The sequence below is a fragment of the Oncorhynchus tshawytscha genome, linkage group LG04 (genome assembly GCF_018296145.1).
Source record: "Oncorhynchus tshawytscha isolate Ot180627B linkage group LG04, Otsh_v2.0, whole genome shotgun sequence".
Taxonomy (NCBI): domain Eukaryota; kingdom Metazoa; phylum Chordata; class Actinopteri; order Salmoniformes; family Salmonidae; genus Oncorhynchus; species Oncorhynchus tshawytscha.
In genome coordinates, this window is record NC_056432.1 from 6,815,680 (window position 1) to 6,837,003 (window position 21,324).

Here is a 21,324-nt window from a genome sequence, read left to right on the forward strand (position 1 = left end):
ACTTAAATGTTTTTTAACTTAAAATCTTTTATTTGTGGTTAAACATGTTGCTCCTGTGCTTGTTTGTAAGTTAGGGGTTGGTCTAGAATGTAAGTGGATTTTCAGGCGTATTTATTTGAATTCTTGACAGAATATGTCATAAAGTGAGTTGCCACCTTGAAAATTAAATTGACCAGTTGCACCTGTAGTTGAAATGGACATGACCGTAATGATTGAGTCGAAGGGCGCCGTTTTCTAGCACTTCGGGGGCTAAATGATAGGACTTTAGACTTGTGCGTATTCACAACACCCTAACGTTTCACAGGTTCCTCCAAGAAGTACAAATTCATCTGTAGGAGGGGAAAAACAAGGTGAGGAATGGTTTGTGTCTTCATATTTAAAAATGATGAAAATATTCTGTGAGATACCTTTCACCTGACTCTGTTCACGGTGGAGGAAGCACCACAGAATCAATCACGTGTCTTGTTTCGCCTCTTTCCTAGTAATCCGTCACCATGAGTACGGACGCTGAGATGCAAATCTACGGCAAGGCTGCCATATACCTCCGTAAGCCTGAGAAGGAGAGGATGGAGGCACAAGCTGCACCCTTTGACTCAAAGAACGCTTGTTATGTGTCAGACGTCAAAGAGCTGTACCTTAAGGGTTTGGTCACTGACAGGGCCGATGGAAAGTGTACTGTGACAGTCACCAATCCTGACGGCACCAAGCAGGTAAGGCTGATTTGAAAAGTATTCAAGTTCAATTTTGTGCAATTACTTTATTTATTGAAAAAAAACATCAGCATGAAAAGAAAAAATCTGTAACAAAATATAGATTAAAAATCATTGCTTTGTTTTTTGTGTAAACAGAATATAACCTTCAAATATAATTTTTATCATTGTTATTTAAAACTTCTAGCATTTAAAAAATCTAGCAGCGTTGTAGTTCTTGACACCTACTACCATACCCCGTTCAATTCAACTTAAATATTTAGTCCTTTATCCTCTGGTCCCATCTGGCTCAGTTGGTAGCGCATAGCATTTTCAACGCCAGGGTTGTGGGTTCAATTCCCACAGGGGACCAGTATGAAAATGTGTAAACTCACTACTGTAAATGGCTTTTGATAGGAGTGTCTGGAAAATTAATGGTACAAAATCCACTCAAGGGTTAAGAATCCTTCTTTAACCTGTCTCCTCCCCTTCATCAACTCTGATTGAAGTGGATTTAACAAGTTACCTTAATAAGGGATCATAGCTTTCACCTGGTCAGTCTATGTCAAGGATGGGAAGCTGGCAGCCCACACCCTCATCAAAGTTACCCATCCCTGGTCTATATCATGGAAAGAGCAGGTGTTCTTAATGTTTTGTATAGTCAGTGGGTGGAGGTATGTATTTAAAAAAAGCATTCAGTCAAGTCCTGTTTGATCTGTGTGTAATGTAGATTTCTGACTGTTTCAGGAAGGAAAAGAGTTCAAAGAGGCAGACGTCTACCAGATGAACCCCCCTAAATACGATAAGATTGAGGACATGGCCATGATGACCTACCTGAATGAAGCCTCTGTGTTGTATAACCTCAAAGAGCGTTATGCAGCATGGATGATCTATGTAAGAAACCTGAATAAACATCCACAATTACATGAACATAAAATATTAACATTAAAACATACAGTTACTACACATTAACACATACAGTACTACACATTAACACATACAGTACTACACATTAACACATACAGTACTACACATTAACACATACAGTACTACACATTAACACATACAGTACTACACATTAACACATACAGTACTACACATTAACACATACAGTACTACACATTAACACATACAGTACTACACATTAACACATACAGTACTACACATTAACACATACAGTACTACACATTACACACATACAGTACTACACATTAACACATACAGTACTACACATTAACACATACAGTACTACACATTAACACATACAGTACTACACATTAACACATACAGTACTACACATTAACACATACAGTACTACACATTAACACATACAGTACTACACATTAACACATACAGTACTACACATTAACACATACAGTACTACACATTAACACATACAGTACTACACATTAACACATACAGTACTACACATTAACACATACAGTACTACACATTAACACATACAGTTACTACACATTAACACATACAGTACTACACATTAACACATACAGTACTACACATTAACACATACAGTACTACACATTAACACATACAGTACTACACATTAACACATACAGTACTACACATTAACACATACAGTTACTACACATTAACACATACAGAACTACTCATACCAATACAGTATTACACATTAACACATACAGTTACTACACATTAACACATACAGAACTACTCATACCAATACAGTACTACACATACCAATACTGCACACCCACATAATCAAAGTACACCCACATCCTCACATGAATCCAGGTGAAAGTCAATCAGATTTTGTTAATCACCTAATTTAATTAATTAATTAATTAACTAATTAATTAATGATCACTGTCATCCAGACCTACTCTGGGCTGTTCTGTGCCACGGTGAACCCCTACAAGTGGCTTCCTGTGTACGACATGGAGGTTGTTAACGCCTACAGAGGGAAGAAGAGGATGGAGGCTCCACCCCATATCTTCTCCGTCTCTGACAACGCCTTTCAGTTCATGCAGATTGGTATGAGCTCTAATGGATGGGTGGATGGATGGATGGATGGACGGATGGATGGATGGACGGATGGATGGACGGCTGGATGGACGGACGGATGGATGGATGGATGGATGGATGGATGGATGGATGGACGGACGGATGGACGGATGGATGGATGGATGGATGAAAGTAAAACTATGCTTTAGAGAGGTACACACTTAAAACAAATGGTTCTATTCAGGGTTATTTGGCTTGTAACCATAGTGGATCCCTATTTGGTGCTATGTAGAACCCTTTCTTGAGGGTTCTATAAAGAACCATACTCGTACGGTTGTAAATGGAACCTTTGTGGTTCTACAAAGAGAACAGCAAAAAGGTATCATTTACAACCTTTTTTTGGTCCCGTATACAAACCTCCTAAATGGTTCTTTATAGAACCTTAATGGAGAACGGTTCTACAAAGAACCTTTTGAACAACGATAAGGATTCTTTTTTTCTGATTAGTCATAATATGTTACAATTCTGTAGGTTTTATTATTAGTTAATTGACAAGATAAATCAGGTATGTTAGCTCTGGAACGAAGGGGGTTCCTATGGAGAGAATATATATATATATATGTGTGTGTTAGCTCTGGAACGAAGGGGTTCCTATGGAGAGAATATATATATATACATGTGTGTGTTAGCTCTCTTCCTATGGAGAGAATTTTAAAAAAACACTGATTTTAGTTCTCAAAAAAAAACGCAAGACCACACACTAGTCTTTCACAAGACACAAGCACTGGCCATAATAATAATTTGGTGAGTTCTTATATTTGCCCATATATATATATATATATATATATATATATTATTATTATCCAAACACCCTCGGAGAGTGGGGTCATGGCCATCGTCAGCCATTATCACAGGTAAACCTGGAGCAATTTTAACCTTGTTGGCGCAAAGATTCAAAAGAGCAACCTTTCGGGTTCCTGGATCAACACTCTAACCACTAGGCTCCCTACATTGTGATGGCAGTACACAACAGATTAGATCAACTGGAAGGACAGTCTCACTATTCTAATGAGCCGCCACCCCTACATTTGAATTATCACTAAAAAAAAGGAAATAACCTTTTCTCAACTGCAAAGAACCATTGAAGAGCTCAAAGGGTTCTCTGAGTCATTATGGTTCCACATAGAACCATCACCCTTCCCAAAGAACCCTTGAGGAACCCTCTTTTCTAAGTGTGTATCTAGTGTTTTCTAGTCTAGGTCAGAACAGTTTGCTGGAAATATCTGTCCATTCAGTAGCCTTGAATGGAGAATGTTCCATACTGAAATTCATGATGATGCTATGAATGCTATAATGTACCCATAATGCTGCTTGGGTATGATAAGCAATATGTATTTTGGTTCCAGATAACGAGAACCAGTCCGTCCTGATTACGTAAGTTGTTTACTAAAATGTCAATTGACAAATGGTTTCTATTGTAATATGTTTGGTGACTTGGTGTGAAAAACGTACATGACATTATGAATGGATTAGGCAATGTGTAATAATGAGAAATATTTGTTCATTATTTATGTTAGAAAACAGGTCAACAGTGTTATTGTTCAATGCTATTTCTTAGTGAAAGCCAATTGTGCACTCAAACATGTAACTAAAACCCCTCTTTCTCTGTCATATAAACCAGTGGAGAATCCGGTGCAGGAAAGACTGTCAACACCAAGCGTGTCATTCAGTACTTTGCCACCATTGCAGTGTCTGGCGCCAAGAAGGAAGTAGACCCCAGCAAAATGCAGGTAGGTTGTGCTTATGTTTCTCTTTTTAACACATTTCAGTTTGGTTGGGTGTCAAAATCTGTTTCAAAGAAAATTAATGTTAAAAAAAAAAATCTAGAAAAACAAAGTTGACCGCTTTACCAGTTCAAATCAAATCAAATCAAATGTTATTTGTCACATACACATGGTTAGCAGATGTTAATGCGAGTGTAGCGAAATGCTTGTGCTTCTAGTTCCGACAATGCAGTAATAACCAACAAGTAATCTAACTAACAATTCCAAAACTACTGTCTTATACACAGTGTAAGGGGATAAGGAATATGTACATAAGGATATATGAATGAGTGATGGTACAGAGCAGCATAGGCAAGATACAGTAGATGGTATCGAGTACAGTATATACATATGAGATGAGTATGTAAACAAGTGGCATAGTTAAAGTGGCTAGTGATACATGTATTACATAAAGATGCAGTAGATGATATAGAGTACAGTATATACGTATACATATGAGATGAATAATGTAGGGTATGTAAACATTATATTAGGTAGCATTGTTTAAAGTGGCTAGTGATATATTTGACATCATTTCCCATCAATTCCCATGATTAAAGTGGCTGGAGTTGAGTCAGTATGTTGGCAGCAGCCACTCAATGTTAGTGGTGGCTGTTTAATAGTCTGATGGCCAAACTTGTGTTTGTCTCGATCAGGGGTCTCTTGAAGATCAGATCATTGCTGCTAACCCTCTGCTGGAGGCTTACGGTAATGCCAAGACAGTGAGGAACGACAACTCATCTCGCTTTGTAAGTATAAATGGCACATTGTGGAAGTTATCTTATATTGGAAACATTTATTTCAGTAGTTCTCTAGTTCTTTAGTTTCAGTAGTTCTCAACAAACTGTAAATCTATTAAGTAAGATGTTACATGTATTTAGTTGACCTCTAACCTCCATGTTCTACAACAGGGTAAATTCATCAGGATTCACTTCCAAGGAGGAAAACTGGCTAAAGCTGACATTGAGACCTGTGAGTTGGTTTTCCTTGTTTCTCAATGCTTTTCTAAATTCAAAGAGATACTTTTTTGGAGATCATATCATCACATTTATTTGTATCTCATGTTCTCTCTGTGTCTGTGTCTCTCTCTCTCTCTCTCTCTCTCTCTCTCTCTCTCTCTCTCTCTCTCTCTCTCTCTCTCTCTCTCTCTCTCTCTCTCTCAGACCTGCTAGAGAAGTCCAGAGTGTCCTTCCAGCTGCCCGATGAGAGAGGCTACCACATCTTCTTCCAGATGATGACCAACCACAAACCTGAGATAGTTGGTATGTCAAAGCAGAGGTTCCACCTCCATCTGTGGAACATGTAAAATAAGATAAAAAATACTATTACAATGAGTACATCCAAGGTAACAAGACATCTAGACATGGGTCAGGTCTTTGGGGGAAGATCAATGAAGTAATGCACGGTGCTGCATCAGTCCAGGAGCCTTTTATAATGCTATTTGTTATACACTGTATCCTAGAGTCCCACGTATTGAGTAAAGGAGGGAGAGATACTGTGAAGGTAGGACAGAAGAATTCTGAGCGATTTAACTGACAGGCCGTTCTCTGTTGTCCGCAGAAATGTCACTCATCACCACCAACCCCTATGACTTCCCCATGTGCAGTCAGGGACAGATCACTGTGGCCAGCATCGACGACAAGGAAGAGCTGGATGCCACAGACGTGAGTTATACAAAGGGTTAACCAAACTCTACATACGGAATGGGTAGGACCACCATACACACTGAATACATTGTGCAATTCCAACTAAATGCCTTGTGTTAGTTAGGCATGTGCCTCAGGCACTCTTCATGCCTTCAGACTTCACCTTGAGGCACATACATGTGAAACATCTACAAGAGAGTGCCACTAAGTGCCCTGTGGAACAATGTAAAACTCCTTTTGTGCTGCCATCTACTAGTGTGTTGGCCAAGCGTAATGATGTGGAGCTGAGAAGCCAGTGAAATCTATCCATCCCATTTGTTCTGGAGTGAGCTGGAACTGAGCAATCGGCTGTTCACTTCATCGCTGTTGTACTTCCTGTCTAATGCCAGGATGCCATTACAATCCTGGGCTTCACTAATGAGGAGAAGGTGGGCATCTACAAGCTGACAGGAGCTGTGCTGCACCATGGAAACTTGAAATTCAAGCAGAAGCAGCGTGAGGAGCAGGCCGAGCCAGACGGCACAGAGGGTGAGTCCCACTCATAGATATACGATATGTAGAGTATTAGTCCCATTCCGAGTCCCCAACAGAGAAATAGAACATGTTAAACAGACAGTGCCACATGAAAGTCAGGTAGGAGATCATTTTTGGAGACCAAATTTCAACCTCCAGAAATGATTTGAAATGGATATGGGTGAAAATCAAAACCTAACCCACACAAGAGTTGACCAAACTGTTTTGTTAGTGTGACATCAGAAACATCTTGTGTGCCTGAGTCTGTTGTTGTTCGTTTTCTCTCCAGTGGCTGATAAAATCGCCTACCTGCTGGGCCTGAACTCAGCGGAGATGTTGAAGGCTCTGTGCTACCCCAGAGTGAAGGTCGGCAACGAGTATGTGACTAAGGGACAGACCGTGCCTCAGGTAAGGCAGTCAAACACAGCATCTACCATTTTCTCACCACCGCAATTATTTTGGGAAAGAAGTGCATAGCTTTTGTTGAATAGTGATGTTGTTTTCCCCCAAGCTCTCATCACCTTATCACTAGACACGGTCAATATCGCAGGTATTCATTTGAGGTATTATCATTGCAGGTTAATAACTCAGTCAGTGCCCTGGCTAAGTCCATCTATGAGAGGATGTTCTTGTGGATGGTCATCCGCATCAACGAGATGTTGGACACCAAGAATCCAAGGCAGTTCTATATCGGCGTGTTGGACATTGCCGGGTTTGAGATCTTTGATGTGAGTATGAGACCAGAACAAGACAATTCGTTGTGATTGAGAGGGATTACAGCCTTGTATAATGATGAAATGATCCCTTCTGAAATTCAACAGTACAACAGCATGGAGCAGCTGTGCATCAACTTCACCAATGAGAAACTGCAACAGTTTTTCAACCACACCATGTTCGTCCTGGAACAAGAGGAGTACAAGAAGGAGGGAATCGTCTGGGCCTTCATTGACTTCGGCATGGACTTGGCTGCCTGCATTGAGCTTATTGAGAAGGTAAACTGTCTGAGGAATATAATGGACCACAACAGCAAAGCTGATAGGGATTGCTGTGAGAGATATTATCACTGGGGTATAACGTATTTGACTGTCGATAACTCAATATGTTTCATTTTATTTGCCCCTAAGTGAATATAATCCTATAATAGCATGTTTTCTAAAGGAACGAATGTGATCCTAAATGTAAATATCACTAATTTGATGTACGTCTCTTTTCGTAAAGCCATTGGGCATCTTCTCCATCCTTGAAGAGGAGTGCATGTTCCCCAAGTCTTCAGACACTACCTTCAAGGACAAGCTGTACTCCCAGCATCTTGGCAAAACCAAGGCGTTTGAGAAGCCCAAGCCTGCCAAAGGCAAGGCAGAGGCCCACTTCTCCCTGGTGCACTACGCCGGCACTGTGGACTACAACATCACTGGCTGGCTGGAGAAGAACAAGGACCCCCTGAACGATTCAGTTATTCAGCTGTACGGGAAGTCATCAGTCAAACTGTTGGTCGCCCTGTATCCCACAGCTCCACCTGAGGGTAAGACTAGCATCACGACAAAATATTTATTTAAGCACTAAAGTTACAAACTCAGACCCACATTTTCTTTAAAGTCTTGGAATGTAATCACAATTTCTCAGGTTTATTCACTGGGTACATTTAATTGGTGTTATCTCTTTGGCACCATTTGCATTAAGATGAGTGTGAAGTTAACCCCCAGATTGTCTCATTTATAATTAGTGTGCTTGCTGAAGACAACACCACACATAGATTTCTTACATACTCTTATGATTCTATTTATTCCTCCCGCTACAGGAAATGGACTTGTCTAGTTATCTTTTATTTTGCCCATTTGAATAGATAATACCAAGAAAGGAGGCAAGAAGAAGGGTGGCTCCATGCAGACTGTGTCGTCCCAGTTCAGGGTGAGCTTCTGAAATGTGGATATTCAGTCCTTCTAAAAAGTGCATTGATTATCATGAATGATTTCTGAGAAAATGCTTTGTAACCCTCTTCCAGGAGAACTTACATAAGCTGATGACCAACTTGAGGAGCACTCATCCTCACTTTGTGCGCTGCCTGATCCCCAACGAGTCAAAGACTCCAGGTACTATACATGTTGAGTTAAATATGACATCTTATCAGTTCGGTATCAGTAACCTTAACCAACTCATCTTTAACCTGTTTATGAGTATTTAAAGAGACTTGGTTTGTGTTTCCAGGTCTGATGGAGAACTTCCTGGTTATCCACCAGCTCAGGTGTAATGGTGTTCTGGAGGGGATCAGGATCTGCAGGAAGGGCTTCCCCAGCAGAATCATCTATGCTGACTTCAAGCAGAGGTACACAACACACAAACACTAATAAACACATGCAAGCATGGACACGCACACACAGAAAGATCTGCTCCAAGGGTTTTAACAGCATCAGAGTAGTCTTACCTTTTATGTAATATAATTGACCTATTACCCTATTACAACTTAACAGATATTCTTTTAACATTTCTCCTCATTCAGGTACAAAGTACTGAATGCCAGCGTCATCCCCGAGGGCCAGTTCATGGACAACAAGAAGGCTTCTGAGAAGCTGCTTGGTTCCATTGATGTGAATCACGATGATTACAAGTTTGGACACACCAAGGTCAGTCACATACAACCTGCAAAAGCGGACAACAAAACTTCAGTGATCATTTAAACGCTAACCATTCAACATCTCTCCAGTTCATCCGTTTCCCCCGTTATTTTCTTAATTTAAAGTGGCAATCAGCAGTTGAAACATTTACATAGTGTCCTCCCAGCCTCAGTTTTGGTAAAAAGTTGAGGGATGTGGCTGGAGAAATGACTGAGCTACGGACGTAAGGACTGACCATCCATATCAAAAGTATAGTTCTAACCGTTTTTAGGCTATATAGTGTTTTTTTACACTTACTTAGTTTAAAAACAACCGAGTGAAACAAGCTAATATTTTGGGGTTCTGATGGAGTATGACAGTTGAACTAAGCTCACGAGTCATTTATCTGTTATATTCTTCAAGAATCAATGGGTACAGCTACTTCATTTATCAGTCCCAAAAAATAGATGTGGAAATTGCAGAGTGCCCCTTTAAGTAAGGAATGCTGTAAAAACATCAGTGTTGTTTTCTACAAAGTCGTACATCACAAGCACAGAAGAGAAATGTGTACCTTTATTTAACTAGGCAAGTCAGTTAAGAACAAATTCTTATTTTCAATGATGGGCCTAGGAACAGTGGGTTAACTGCCTTTTCAGGGGCAAAATTTGACAGATTTGTACCTTGTCAGCTCGGGGGTTTGAACTTGCAACCTTCCGGTTACTAGTCCAACGCTCTAACCACTAGGCTACCCTGCCGCCCCATGTGTGTTGTGTTAGAGAGGGATGGATGCAGTTTTCTGTATCTGTGTTCACTAACTCTCTACGGCTCTACAATAACAACTTGGAAACAACCTATAACGTGGTTTGTTTGTAAGCATCGCAATGTTCATGTTGTTCAAATCAATCTAGTGGTGTTGTTCCTCTTCCTTTGATTCAACCCATTTTGTTTATCTGTCACCATCTCACTGTGGTTTCATAATGGACCATGTTAACCTGTGTCTCAGGTGTTCTTCAAAGCCGGTCTGCTGGGTGTCCTGGAGGAGATGAGAGACGAGAAGCTGGCCTCTCTGGTCGGCATGGTCCAGGCTCTCAGCCGTGGATTCCTCATGAGGAGAGAGTTCACCAAGATGATGGAGAGGAGGTGAGGAAGAGTAGACATGCAAAGCTTTCTGTCAAGCAGCTGTATCTCATGCATTGTGATTACATAGTGAATACATATACACACTCACATAGTGAATGTGATGTGATCAGAATGAGGAAATACGTCTTATAGTGTTCTATTAAAGCTGTAGTTTGGAAAAGCTGGTTGAATTGTCATTTTAAATGTGCGATATTTGCCCACTCATTGTTGAAGAATATAAAATGCCTCATGAGCCTTAACATGAGCTGTCAGTCCTCACATCTAAAGAGCTGTTTTATGAAATCAAGAGGGGTTACTTTTCCCTAGCCCCATTTCTTAGCTGTACACAAAAGTTTTGTTAGGGGGGGGGGGGTGCCCCATTTTGTGGTTCTTTGAATACCAGAATGTAGCGTCATTAAACATGTCACTCTGTCCTTTCTGTCGACCAGAGATTCCGTCTTCTCCATCCAGTACAACATCCGTTCATTCATGAATGTTAAAACCTGGCCGTGGATGAAGTTGTACTTCAAGATCAAGCCCCTGCTGCAGAGCGCCGAGACGGAGAAGGAGCTGGCCAACATGAAGGAGAACTATGAGAAGATGACGTCGGACCTGGCCAAGGCTCTGGCCACCAAGAAGCATTTGGAGGAGAAGTTAGTGGCCCTGGTGCAGGAGAGGGCAGACCTGGCGCTTCAAGTCTCATCTGTGAGTGACCAACGACCGTCATGACGGCACATTTACACGCACATTTACACACACATTTACACACACATGATCACACACATTTACACACACATTTACACACACATTTACACACACACACATGATCACAGGCACGAACACACGCACGAACAAACACACACACACACACACACACACAATCACACTGTGACATATGTGGCTAAGTCGGGTATTTCTATGTCCTATGTTACCTAGGCTACATATATTTCATGCATTTATATTGATTTGCTCTGACCTCTTTGGCTAAATTACGTCCATCTGGTGATACACGAAGTAGATGTTTTTCTGTTGTTCTGAAACCAGGATTCAGAGAATCTGAACGATGCTGAGGAAAGGTGTGAGGGGCTCATCAAGAGCAAGATCCAGCTGGAGGCCAAACTCAAAGAGACGACCGAGAGGCTGGAGGACGAGGAGGAGATGAATGCTGAGTTGACTGCCAAGAAGAGGAAGCTGGAGGATGAGTGCTCTGAGCTGAAGAAGGACATTGATGACCTGGAGCTCACCTTGGCCAAAGTGGAGAAGGAGAAGCACGCCACCGAAAACAAGGTAATCATAGACGGTCTAACAAAACAATAATCCAAACAATAACCAACTCAAAATGTAGCTAAACAGAAATTGAATCGAAGTTCTTTTGTGGGTGCAGGGAAAATCAAGACCCAAAATAATGGAATGTCAGTTTCAGGTTACTCCCCACATCCATTGCATGTTCTGCTCCCCCCTCGTTTATGGCTTCCCCTTAGTACACCGGAGTACACTGCCATCTAGTGTTGAATCTATAGTACAGTATTTGTTGGCATTTCTAATCTGAATGAAATTAATTAAATATATATCTAACTCAATCTCTCCTTTATAGTGATATGACCAATGACTAATTTTGGCTGGTGCTGTTTTCAGGTTAAAAACCTGACAGAGGAGATGGCGTCTATGGATGAGAGTGTTGCCAAGCTGACCAAAGAGAAGAAAGCCCTCCAAGAGGCTCACCAGCAGACACTGGACGACCTGCAGGCAGAGGAGGACAAAGTCAACACTCTGACCAAGTCCAAGACCAAGCTGGAACAGCAAGTGGACGACGTGAGTGGAGTTTGACATTTTAGCCATGATAGTATGCAAGATGATATTATCTTCAGTTGTTTAGATTTGAACATTACATGTCTGTTTTTATCTTGTAGCTTGAGGGTTCTCTGGAGCAAGAGAAGAAGCTCCGTATGGACCTTGAGAGAGCCAAGAGAAAGCTGGAGGGAGATCTGAAACTGGCCCAGGAGTCCATAATGGACCTGGAGAATGACAAGCAGCAAGCTGATGAGAAAATCAAGAAGTAAACACAAATAAATGACAACAGTATCACTGCCATATTGATCATAATGGTTGTTCTTGACATATTCTTGTAATTATCAATTAGCATTTGCACGTGATTCTTAAAAGCAAAGTGAATGGTAGGATATTCTCCCTTTACACTATCAAACCAACTCCGCAATCGACTTGTTTGTGTTTCTTAGGAAGGACTTTGAGACCACCCAGCTCCTCAGCAAGATAGAGGATGAACAGTCTCTGGGAGCTCAGCTGCAGAAGAAGATCAAGGAACTCCAGGTACAGTACAGGGTCTAAGCTCCAGTACAGGAAAGAACACACCTGAATCATTTCCTTAGAAGATGTATTCTGATAGCACACATTCTTCCTTGTGGCTTCTGATGGCTCAGTAGATTGGAAGATGGTGCTTCTTACCTTTGTGGTTTTGGTTTGACACATGGGACACTGTCTACTTAATATATTAGTGTAACTGACTCTCTATTAACACATTTATACAAAATATACAAACTCATATTCTTTCGTGTTTCAACTGTATTGTAGTGTTCATCCCCCCTGCTCCTGTTCCCTGTTCTAGGCCCGTATTGAGGAGCTGGAGGAGGAAATTGAGGCTGAGCGTGCTGCCAGGGCTAAGGTTGAGAAGCAGAGGGCCGATCTCTCCAGGGAACTTGAGGAGATCAGCGAGAGGCTGGAGGAGGCCGGAGGCGCCACTGCTGCTCAGATTGAGATGAACAAGAAGCGCGAGGCTGAGTTTCAGAAGCTGCGTCGTGATCTTGAAGAGTCCACCCTGCAGCATGAGGCCACAGCCGCCGCTCTGCGCAAGAAGCAGGCCGACAGTGTGGCTGAGCTCGGGGAGCAGATCGACAACCTGCAGCGCGTCAAGCAGAAGCTGGAGAAAGAGAAGAGTGAGTACAAGATGGAGATTGATGACCTCTCCAGCAACATGGAGGCTGTCGCCAAGGCTAAGGTGAGTGGTGATGTTTTAGTCAAGCAGTGTTGAGGGGGATCAACTTCATTAATATTCAAGTGAACTGAAGTTGACAAGAGTCCCATGTATAAAGTAATGTTGGGACTTGTTTCACTAACAGGGCAATCTGGAGAAGATGTGCCGTACTCTTGAGGACCAGCTGAGTGAGCTGAAGACTAAGAATGATGAGAATGTTCGCCAGGTCAACGACATCAGTGGACAGAGGGCCAGACTCCTTACAGAAAATGGTACCATCATCAACAATGAACAACAAACCAACGTAGTGTACAATAACGTGTTGGAGGCTGCATCTATATAGTCCAGTCCACATACTGTAGATTCTACAGTCCTATTCACCACCTAACATTGCCCTAAGATACCTCAAAATACGTTGTTAATTGTAGTGAACAGAGATCCCATTAACAAGATGTCCCTCTATCCCTGCAGGTGAGTTTGGACGCCAGCTGGAGGAGAAGGAAGCCCTGGTGTCTCAGCTGACAAGAGGCAAACAGGCCTTCACCCAGCAGGTTGAGGAGATGAAGAGACTGATTGAGGAGGAGGTCAAGGTAAGGAATCCAAAATGGACACCACCGACTACAGAGTTTAGAGCCAAATCTTCAAATAGATTGTGACTATGCCACCCTCAGACTTCTACTGCAATTTGTTTTACTCTTCTGGTCTTTATCTTTCTCTCTTTGTCTCTCACAGGCTAAAAACGCACTGGCTCACGGTGTCCAATCTGCCCGCCATGACTGTGACCTCCTGAGAGAGCAGTTTGAGGAGGAGCAGGAGGCCAAGGCAGAGCTGCAGCGTGGCATGTCCAAAGCGAACAGTGAGGTGGCTCAGTGGAGGACTAAGTATGAAACTGATGCCATCCAGCGTACAGAGGAGCTGGAGGAGGCCAAGTGAGTCGCACGCAACAGCAAAAACTCAAATATAGGGTGTGGATGGTGAGGTTGGTAGGGGGCTCTGAGAAAATGTTACATCAATATGTGTTGTAGCATTTATTGTAGCATTTGTAGCATTTATTGTAGCATTTGTAGCATTTATTGTAGCATTTGTAGCATTTATTGTAGCATTTGTAACATTTATTGTAGCATTTGTAGCATTTATTGTAGCATTTGTAGCATTTATTGTAGCATTTGTAGCATTTATTGTAGCATTTGTAGCATTTATTGTAGCATTTGTAGCATTTATTGTAGCATTTGAAGCATTTATTGTAGCATTTGTTTTCAACAAATCGGTCACAATAAAAACCACCCTCTTTATCGTCCAACAGGAAGAAGCTGGCCCAGCGTCTGCAGGAGGCTGAGGAGACCATTGAGGCGACCAACTCCAAGTGCGCCTCCCTGGAAAAGACCAAGCAGAGGCTGCAGGGAGAGGTGGAGGACCTCATGATTGACGTTGAGAGAGCCAACGCCATGGCCGCCAACCTAGACAAGAAGCAGAGGAACTTTGACAAGGTGAAAATGCATTTTCTGCCTGCTACATGTGATCAATTGTAGTAAAATGTTAGTTTATTTCTGATTCAAAACTCTTCATTATTGACTTCTAATGAAAATCCCATGGATTCTCCTAGGTTCTGGCAGAGTGGAAGCAGAAGTATGAGGAGGGCCAGGCTGAGCTGGAAGGAGCTCAGAAGGAAGCTCGCTCTATGAGCACTGAACTCTTCAAGATGAAGAACTCCTACGAGGAGGCTCTGGATCATCTGGAGACTCTGAAGAGAGAGAACAAGAACCTGCAACGTGAGATTTTGAAAAACGTTCTATTGAGTTCATCTTTGACGAGTGTTTTGAAAATGGAAGGAACCGTAATCATCAAAATGACTTTTACCCCATCTCTGTATTTTTATGTACACTTTAAAATATTATGATTTAGTAATCGGTATTCCTTTGAACAACTCAAGGAAGTGCAGGACAATTAGATTTGCAAGACGGTATGAAGTGTTACTCTTTAATGAACTGTTATTATGATTTAATGTCAACTTGAGAGCATTGGTGATTTCCACTGAAAATCTAGTCTAAACTGCTCCTCTGTTTGTGTGTGCAGAGGAGATCTCTGACTTGACTGAGCAGATTGGAGAGACTGGCAAGAGCATCCATGAGCTGGAGAAGGCCAAGAAGACCGCGGAGACAGAGAAATCTGAGATCCAGACCGCTCTGGAGGAGGCTGAGGTACAAACTACAACTGTATGATGGGAAAAGGAGTGTTACACTAGCCCAGGGCTTCTAAAACCTTTTCAGCTCGAGACTCAAACGAGAAGTTGACCATCCTCCCATGACACAAATTAAGAGTAAACTGTATATTTACTTCCTTGTGTTATACACATCCAAGTGTAATAAACACAATTCGTTTGACTGTTTCTCTTTGTCCAGGGAACACTGGAGCACGAGGAATCCAAGATTCTGCGTGTGCAGCTGGAGCTGAACCAGATTAAGGGCGAGGTGGACAGGAAGATCGCTGAGAAGGATGAGGAGATGGAGCAGATCAAGAGGAACAGCCAGAGGGTGGTTGACTCCATGCAGAGCACCCTGGACTCTGAGGTCAGGGGCAGGAATGACGCCCTGAGGGTGAAGAAGAAGATGGAGGGAGACCTGAACGAGATGGAGATCCAGCTGAGCCACTCCAACAGGCAGGCCGCTGAGTCCCAGAAACAGCTGAGGAACATCCAGGGACAGTTCAAGGTAAAGGGACTGGGACATCGGTCTCAAACATCTGAACATGGGGAGGTATTTGTTTGTGAATCTGTAGAAAAGAATAGAAGAGTGGATTAATATACTGTAGAAAGGTAGGGAAACTGGTGAAGTTCTTACCAATTTATATTTCTATGAATGATCCCATCGCCCCTACTTTCCAATGAGTCCTAATGAACCTATGACATTGTGAATCCCAGGATGCCCAAATGCACCTTGATGACGCCGTCCGTGCCTCAGAGGACATGAAGGAGCAGGCAGCCATGGTGGAGCGCAGAAACGGCCTGATGGTGGCTGAAATTGAGGAGCTGAGAGTTGCTCTGGAGCAGACAGAGAGAGGCCGCAAAGTGGCTGAGACTGAGCTGGTAGACGCCAGCGAGCGTGTTGGACTGTTGCACTCCCAGGTATGGGTCAAAAGCCATTTGACAATGCTGCCTTTTAGATTCATCATTTCTGCCCTGTGACTTTGTAAGTTCTCTTGAACGTCAAAACAAATCGTCTCGTTTCCTCTTCCAGAACACCAGCCTTCTGAACTCCAAGAAGAAGCTGGAGACTGACCTGGTGCAGGTGCAGGGAGAGGTGGACGACATTGTCCAGGAGGCCAGGAACGCAGAGGAGAAGGCCAAAAAGGCCATCACTGATGTGAGTCCTTATGATCAATTGAATAATGTCAACTTTGATTTGTCCTAAAGGGCCAATGGTAGCTGGGCTGGTTAATAACCACAACAAGGATCTCAGAGGGAAGTTATGATTGGTGTAGTGTTGGAAATCCCAGATGTAGGGCAACAGCACTTGGTCTGGGAATCGTGTCAGATTTTCTTGGCCAATTTGGGGAAGGTGCTCTTCAGACAGGTAAATCTACCAACAAATCGTGAGTTTGGCCAGGCAGGGCCTAAAAATAATCTCAGTGGAACCATGACAAAGGTAGACCCACAATGCGGACACAGATAGCTAGGCTAATAAAAGCCACAGCCAGTCATTATTATTATTACTATTATCATCATGACACATGCAAACTACTTACATGTACTTGCAAAATACACTAACTGAAAATATGCTTCATATAGCTAGCAACTGTAAATGTTCGGCAGGGTTCTGGACAGATTTTACAGCGCCCCACTACGCCCTTTCCTCTCTGGCAAGCTGACAGTTGTTTTAGTGAACCCATGTATGCTGGAACATTGGTTACCCATCTGTCGGGGAGGCAACACATCTGTCTAGAGAGACTATGATTGGTGCCAGTTGGTGCATAAATTCAACAAATGACCATTCCAGGCGGCCATGATGGCTGAGGAGCTGAAGAAGGAGCAGGATACCAGCTCTCACCTGGAGAGGATGAAGAAGAACCTGGAGGTCACAGTCAAGGACCTACAGCACCGTCTGGATGAGGCTGAGAATCTGGCCATGAAGGGAGGCAAGAAGCAGCTCCAGAAACTGGAGTCCAGGGTGAGTTAACAGCAGGGTGGATTGAAAGACTGAATGATGGACATTTATTTCATTATAATAAAATACATACTGTAGGTCCATCGAGTTATGACATTCTGTCAATAATGCACCTAGACAATGAAAAGCTGTTATCGTTACAGACCATAATATTCAAAACGTTAAACTACATAAAAACAGACAACAATTGTGCCTCTTTGACTTAGAATAATATACATGTTTTGAAAAGATTTGTTCCGTCTGATTTCACCACCTCAAATGCCTACGTTAATTTCTTCCATAAAAGGTGCGTGAGCTGGAGACTGAGGTGGAGGCCGAGCAGAGAAGAGGTGTAGACGCGGTCAAGGGAGTCCGCAAGTATGAGCGCAGAGTCAAGGAGCTCACTTACCAGGTAACAGAAAGTGTCTTCTTCACACACTTGACACTAACACAGACAGGTTTGTGTGTAAAACTATGTGGCATTGACTCTTTGATCTTCTCCCACAGACTGAGGAGGATAAGAAGAACGTTGGCAGACTTCAGGACCTGGTAGATAAGCTGCAGATGAAAGTCAAGGCCTACAAGAGGCAGGCTGAGGAAGCGGTGAGTCATGTGTAACAGTATAACTTTAGACCGTCCCCTCGCCCATACCCGGGCGCGAACCAGGGACCCTCTGCACACATCAACAACAGTTTAACCCCTCAGTAGACATTACAAAACTTAGTTTAGTGCAAGTGCTAATACACATCAGTCCACATTGACTCAACTGAAGAACTTATGTACATTTCTGAGTGCCTCCGAAAACATCTCTATGCCTATGTGTTGTTAGCAACTTAAAGGAGAGGGGGTTGAATATTCATTTGCTGTGCCGGGGGGCCGGGGGGCCTGGAGCCTGGGGGCCGGGGGGCCTGGGGCCGGGAGGCCTGGGGCCTGGGGGCCGGGGGCCTATTTGAATGCTGATGTTCTGCTCTCCTATTTCCCCTCACCCAGGAGGAAGCATCCAACCAGCACATGTCTAAGTTCAGGAAGGTTCAGCACGAGCTGGAGGAGGCTGAGGAGCGTGCTGACATCGCTGAGACTCAAGTCAACAAGCTCAGAGCCAAGAGCCGTGACAGTGGAAAGGTACAGAGATGCTACTGAACCTACACCTGATTCACACCTGATTCACACCTGATCACACCTGATTCACACCTGATTCACACCTGATTCATGTTCAAACATGACCACATCAACACCACCTATGATTCATCCTTCACTGAGGTCCATACTGACCTTTTACACTCAAATGTATTGAACATCTCCAAGATCATCAGGGCAACAACAAAAAAAGATTCATTCAAACTAAGTTGGTACTTCAAAAAATGAAAATTTTGAAAACTGACCCGTTCTGGTCTTTCTTCTTACAGGGCAAAGAAGCTGCGGAATAAACGAAGATCAAACTATTGAAGATTAAAGTCTTTTCGTTTTCCTGTGTTGCATAAAATATGATTTTCATGGTAAAATGTTGGGCATTGATTAAAAACACTTGGGCCTACGTACACTTCCTTTGTGACTGTGGACTTATTGCTCAGATAACAGCTTTTTCATACTAGATATTGTGCTTTAATTAAAGGCGCAATCTGGGATTCCAACAACAATACAGTGGGCACTGATTTTGGTAAACAGCCGAAGAATGAGGAAATGTCTCACATTCATACAGAGCTTTGGCTATTTATTTTTATTTTAACTAGGCAAGTCAGTTAAGAACAAATTCTTATTTTCAATGACGGCCTTGGAACAGTGGGTTAACTGCTTGTTCAGGGGCAGAACGACAGATTCCTACCTTGTCACCTCTACACTCTAACCACTAAGCCACCCTCCCACCTCTACGCTCTAACCACTAGGGTTTGAACTTGCAACCTTCCGGTTACTAGTCCCACCTCTCCAACGCTCTAACCACTAGGCAACGCTCTAACCACTAGTCTACCCTGGACTGCCCATTCATAGCATCAAGAAAATAGTTTCAACCCTTTACCATTGGGAAGAAAAAGAAAACGGTAAACATGTTATCCCCCACATTCGGTGCCAGAAGAGTAGCGTTTTAAGTGTTTTTCACAAAATTCTAAATGGTGTAAAATCTATAATGGCGGACCATATGGGGCCCTGAGGCAAATGTGTCACATTGTGAGGAGAGGGACCGACAGTATGTACAGAATTTCATAACATCAAACGGGGTGAAGGCTGTGAACTGTTCAAAGTTAGCATTTTCAATTTCTTATAGCGCCACCATCTGGCCAAGACCCATCATTCACCCAAATCGTAAAAATCCGGCCACTGCTGTCTGAGACATCGTGTGTGACTAACGTTGTACGAATGTTGGAACGTACTAACGGACAGAGTCAGATTCATAGTCCCCTCCCCGATTTCATCGTGGGGGACAAAAATAAGAGAAACACGTTCATCTCCCGTGGGCAGACTACGTAAACAAAATGGTAATCGAGCATCTGACCAAATGTCGGTGAGATTTTATTTCTGGGTTATTATCAGAGATCATATAATTGGAAAAGGAAATGACGAACACGATATTGAGAGAGTTTTACAGCAGACATACACTTACAGTTGGCCTAGTGTTGGGCCAGTAACCCAAGGCTGCCAGTTTGAACCCCTGAGCAGACAAGGTGAAAAGTATCTGTCGTTCTTCCCTTGAGCAACGCAGATAACGCCACACAACAACACTCCCCGGGTGTTATCCAATGAGGTCGCAGGGTAGGCCGGACGGCTCGGTGGACACAGCAGAGAGATTGAAAAAGCAATGGTGGTGCACATATCTACGCACAATGTATGTGACGTAGTACACCATTTTCAGGGACCTCTTTCAGGGGCTTGTGAGTGATACTTTCAGAACGACTGGCTAAAAAGTATACAAAAGTACTGGATAATCTCTTTAAATAACCAATAACAATTGTTGATGCAGGTTTAGGGTACTTCCTAATTGGCCCATTCTCTACATACTGTAGTGTCCTATTGGGCCTGGTCAATGCATGTTTACAATTATTGATTTATTTAATTTCACCCTTTCCTGTTAAAATAGTGTGCTTCTGTGTGTGTGTGTGTGTGTGTGTGTGTGTGTGTGTGTGTGTGTGTGTGTGTGTACAGCCCTCTGGGAACAGATTCCATGGTTTTGATGACCTCTCGACTAAATTGTCTGTTTTCTGTTCTTCTTGTCTATACCTGTCACGAGAGAGAGAGAGAGAGACAGGGAACAGCGAGAGAGAGAGAGAGAGAGGGAACAGCGAGAGAGAGAGAGAGAGAGGGAACAGTGAGAGAGAGAGAGAGACAGGGAACAGTGAGAGAGAGTGAGAGAGAGAGAGAGAGAGAGACAGGGAACAGCGAGAGAGAGTGAGAGAGAGAGAGAGAGAGACAGGGAACAGCGAGAGAGAGTGAGAGAGAGACAGGGAACAGAGAGAGAGACAGGGAACAGCGAGAGAGAGTGAGAGAGAGAGACAGGGAACAGCGAGAGAGAGCGAGAGAGAGACAGGGAACAGCGAGAGAGAGTGAGAGAGAGAGACAGGGAACAGAGAGAGACAGGGAACAGCGAGAGAGAGAGAGAGAGAGAGACAGGGAACAGCGAGAGAGAGAGAGAGAGGGAACAGCGAGAGAGAGAGAGAGAGAGAGAGAGACAGGGAACAGCAAGAGAGAGAGAGAGAGAGAGAGAGAGAGAGACAGGGAACAGCGAGAGAGAGAGAGAGAGAGACAGGGAACAGCGAGAGAGAGTGAGAGATTGAGATAGACAGGGAACAGCGAGAGAGAGTGAGAGATTGAGATAGACAGGGAACAGCGAGAGAGAGTGAGA

At 43.0% G+C, this 21,324-nt stretch overlaps 1 protein-coding gene across 1 annotated transcript; it reads left to right on the forward strand.

The window, feature by feature from the left end:
- Positions 1–317: 317 nt before the first annotated feature.
- LOC112246584 (myosin heavy chain, fast skeletal muscle-like) lies at positions 318–19,032 on the forward strand. The gene is made up of 40 exons (XM_024415002.2): positions 318–350; positions 483–710; positions 1,437–1,583; positions 2,546–2,702; positions 4,079–4,106; positions 4,354–4,462; positions 5,152–5,244; positions 5,407–5,467; positions 5,659–5,757; positions 6,056–6,159; positions 6,531–6,669; positions 6,944–7,062; positions 7,233–7,382; positions 7,476–7,646; positions 7,873–8,176; positions 8,498–8,562; positions 8,657–8,744; positions 8,860–8,977; positions 9,152–9,275; positions 10,249–10,385; positions 10,814–11,069; positions 11,409–11,651; positions 12,000–12,176; positions 12,275–12,420; positions 12,602–12,692; positions 12,988–13,377; positions 13,499–13,625; positions 13,825–13,943; positions 14,086–14,282; positions 14,657–14,840; positions 14,957–15,122; positions 15,427–15,551; positions 15,753–16,061; positions 16,271–16,474; positions 16,587–16,712; positions 17,346–17,516; positions 17,800–17,904; positions 18,000–18,095; positions 18,483–18,614; positions 18,899–19,032. Exons 2-40 carry the CDS (start codon positions 495–497, stop codon positions 18,917–18,919), a joined length of 5,814 nt encoding a protein of 1,937 aa, XP_024270770.2. The 5' UTR covers positions 318–350; positions 483–494; the 3' UTR covers positions 18,920–19,032.
- The last annotated feature ends 2,292 nt before the right edge of the window (positions 19,033–21,324 follow it).

What these genes read in the sequence shown, in the direction of transcription:
- LOC112246584 (XM_024415002.2), top strand. Translation starts at nt 495, where the DNA reads ATGAGTACGGACGCTGAGATGCAAATCTACGGCAAGGCTGCCATATAC. An exon ending in GCATTGAGCTTATTGAGAAG is followed by an intron (nt 7,647 to 7,872) that starts GTAAACTGTCTG and finishes CTTTTCGTAAAG; the next exon opens with CCATTGGGCATCTTCTCCAT. An exon ending in ACATCCAGGGACAGTTCAAG is followed by an intron (nt 16,062 to 16,270) that starts GTAAAGGGACTG and finishes TGTGAATCCCAG; the next exon opens with GATGCCCAAATGCACCTTGA.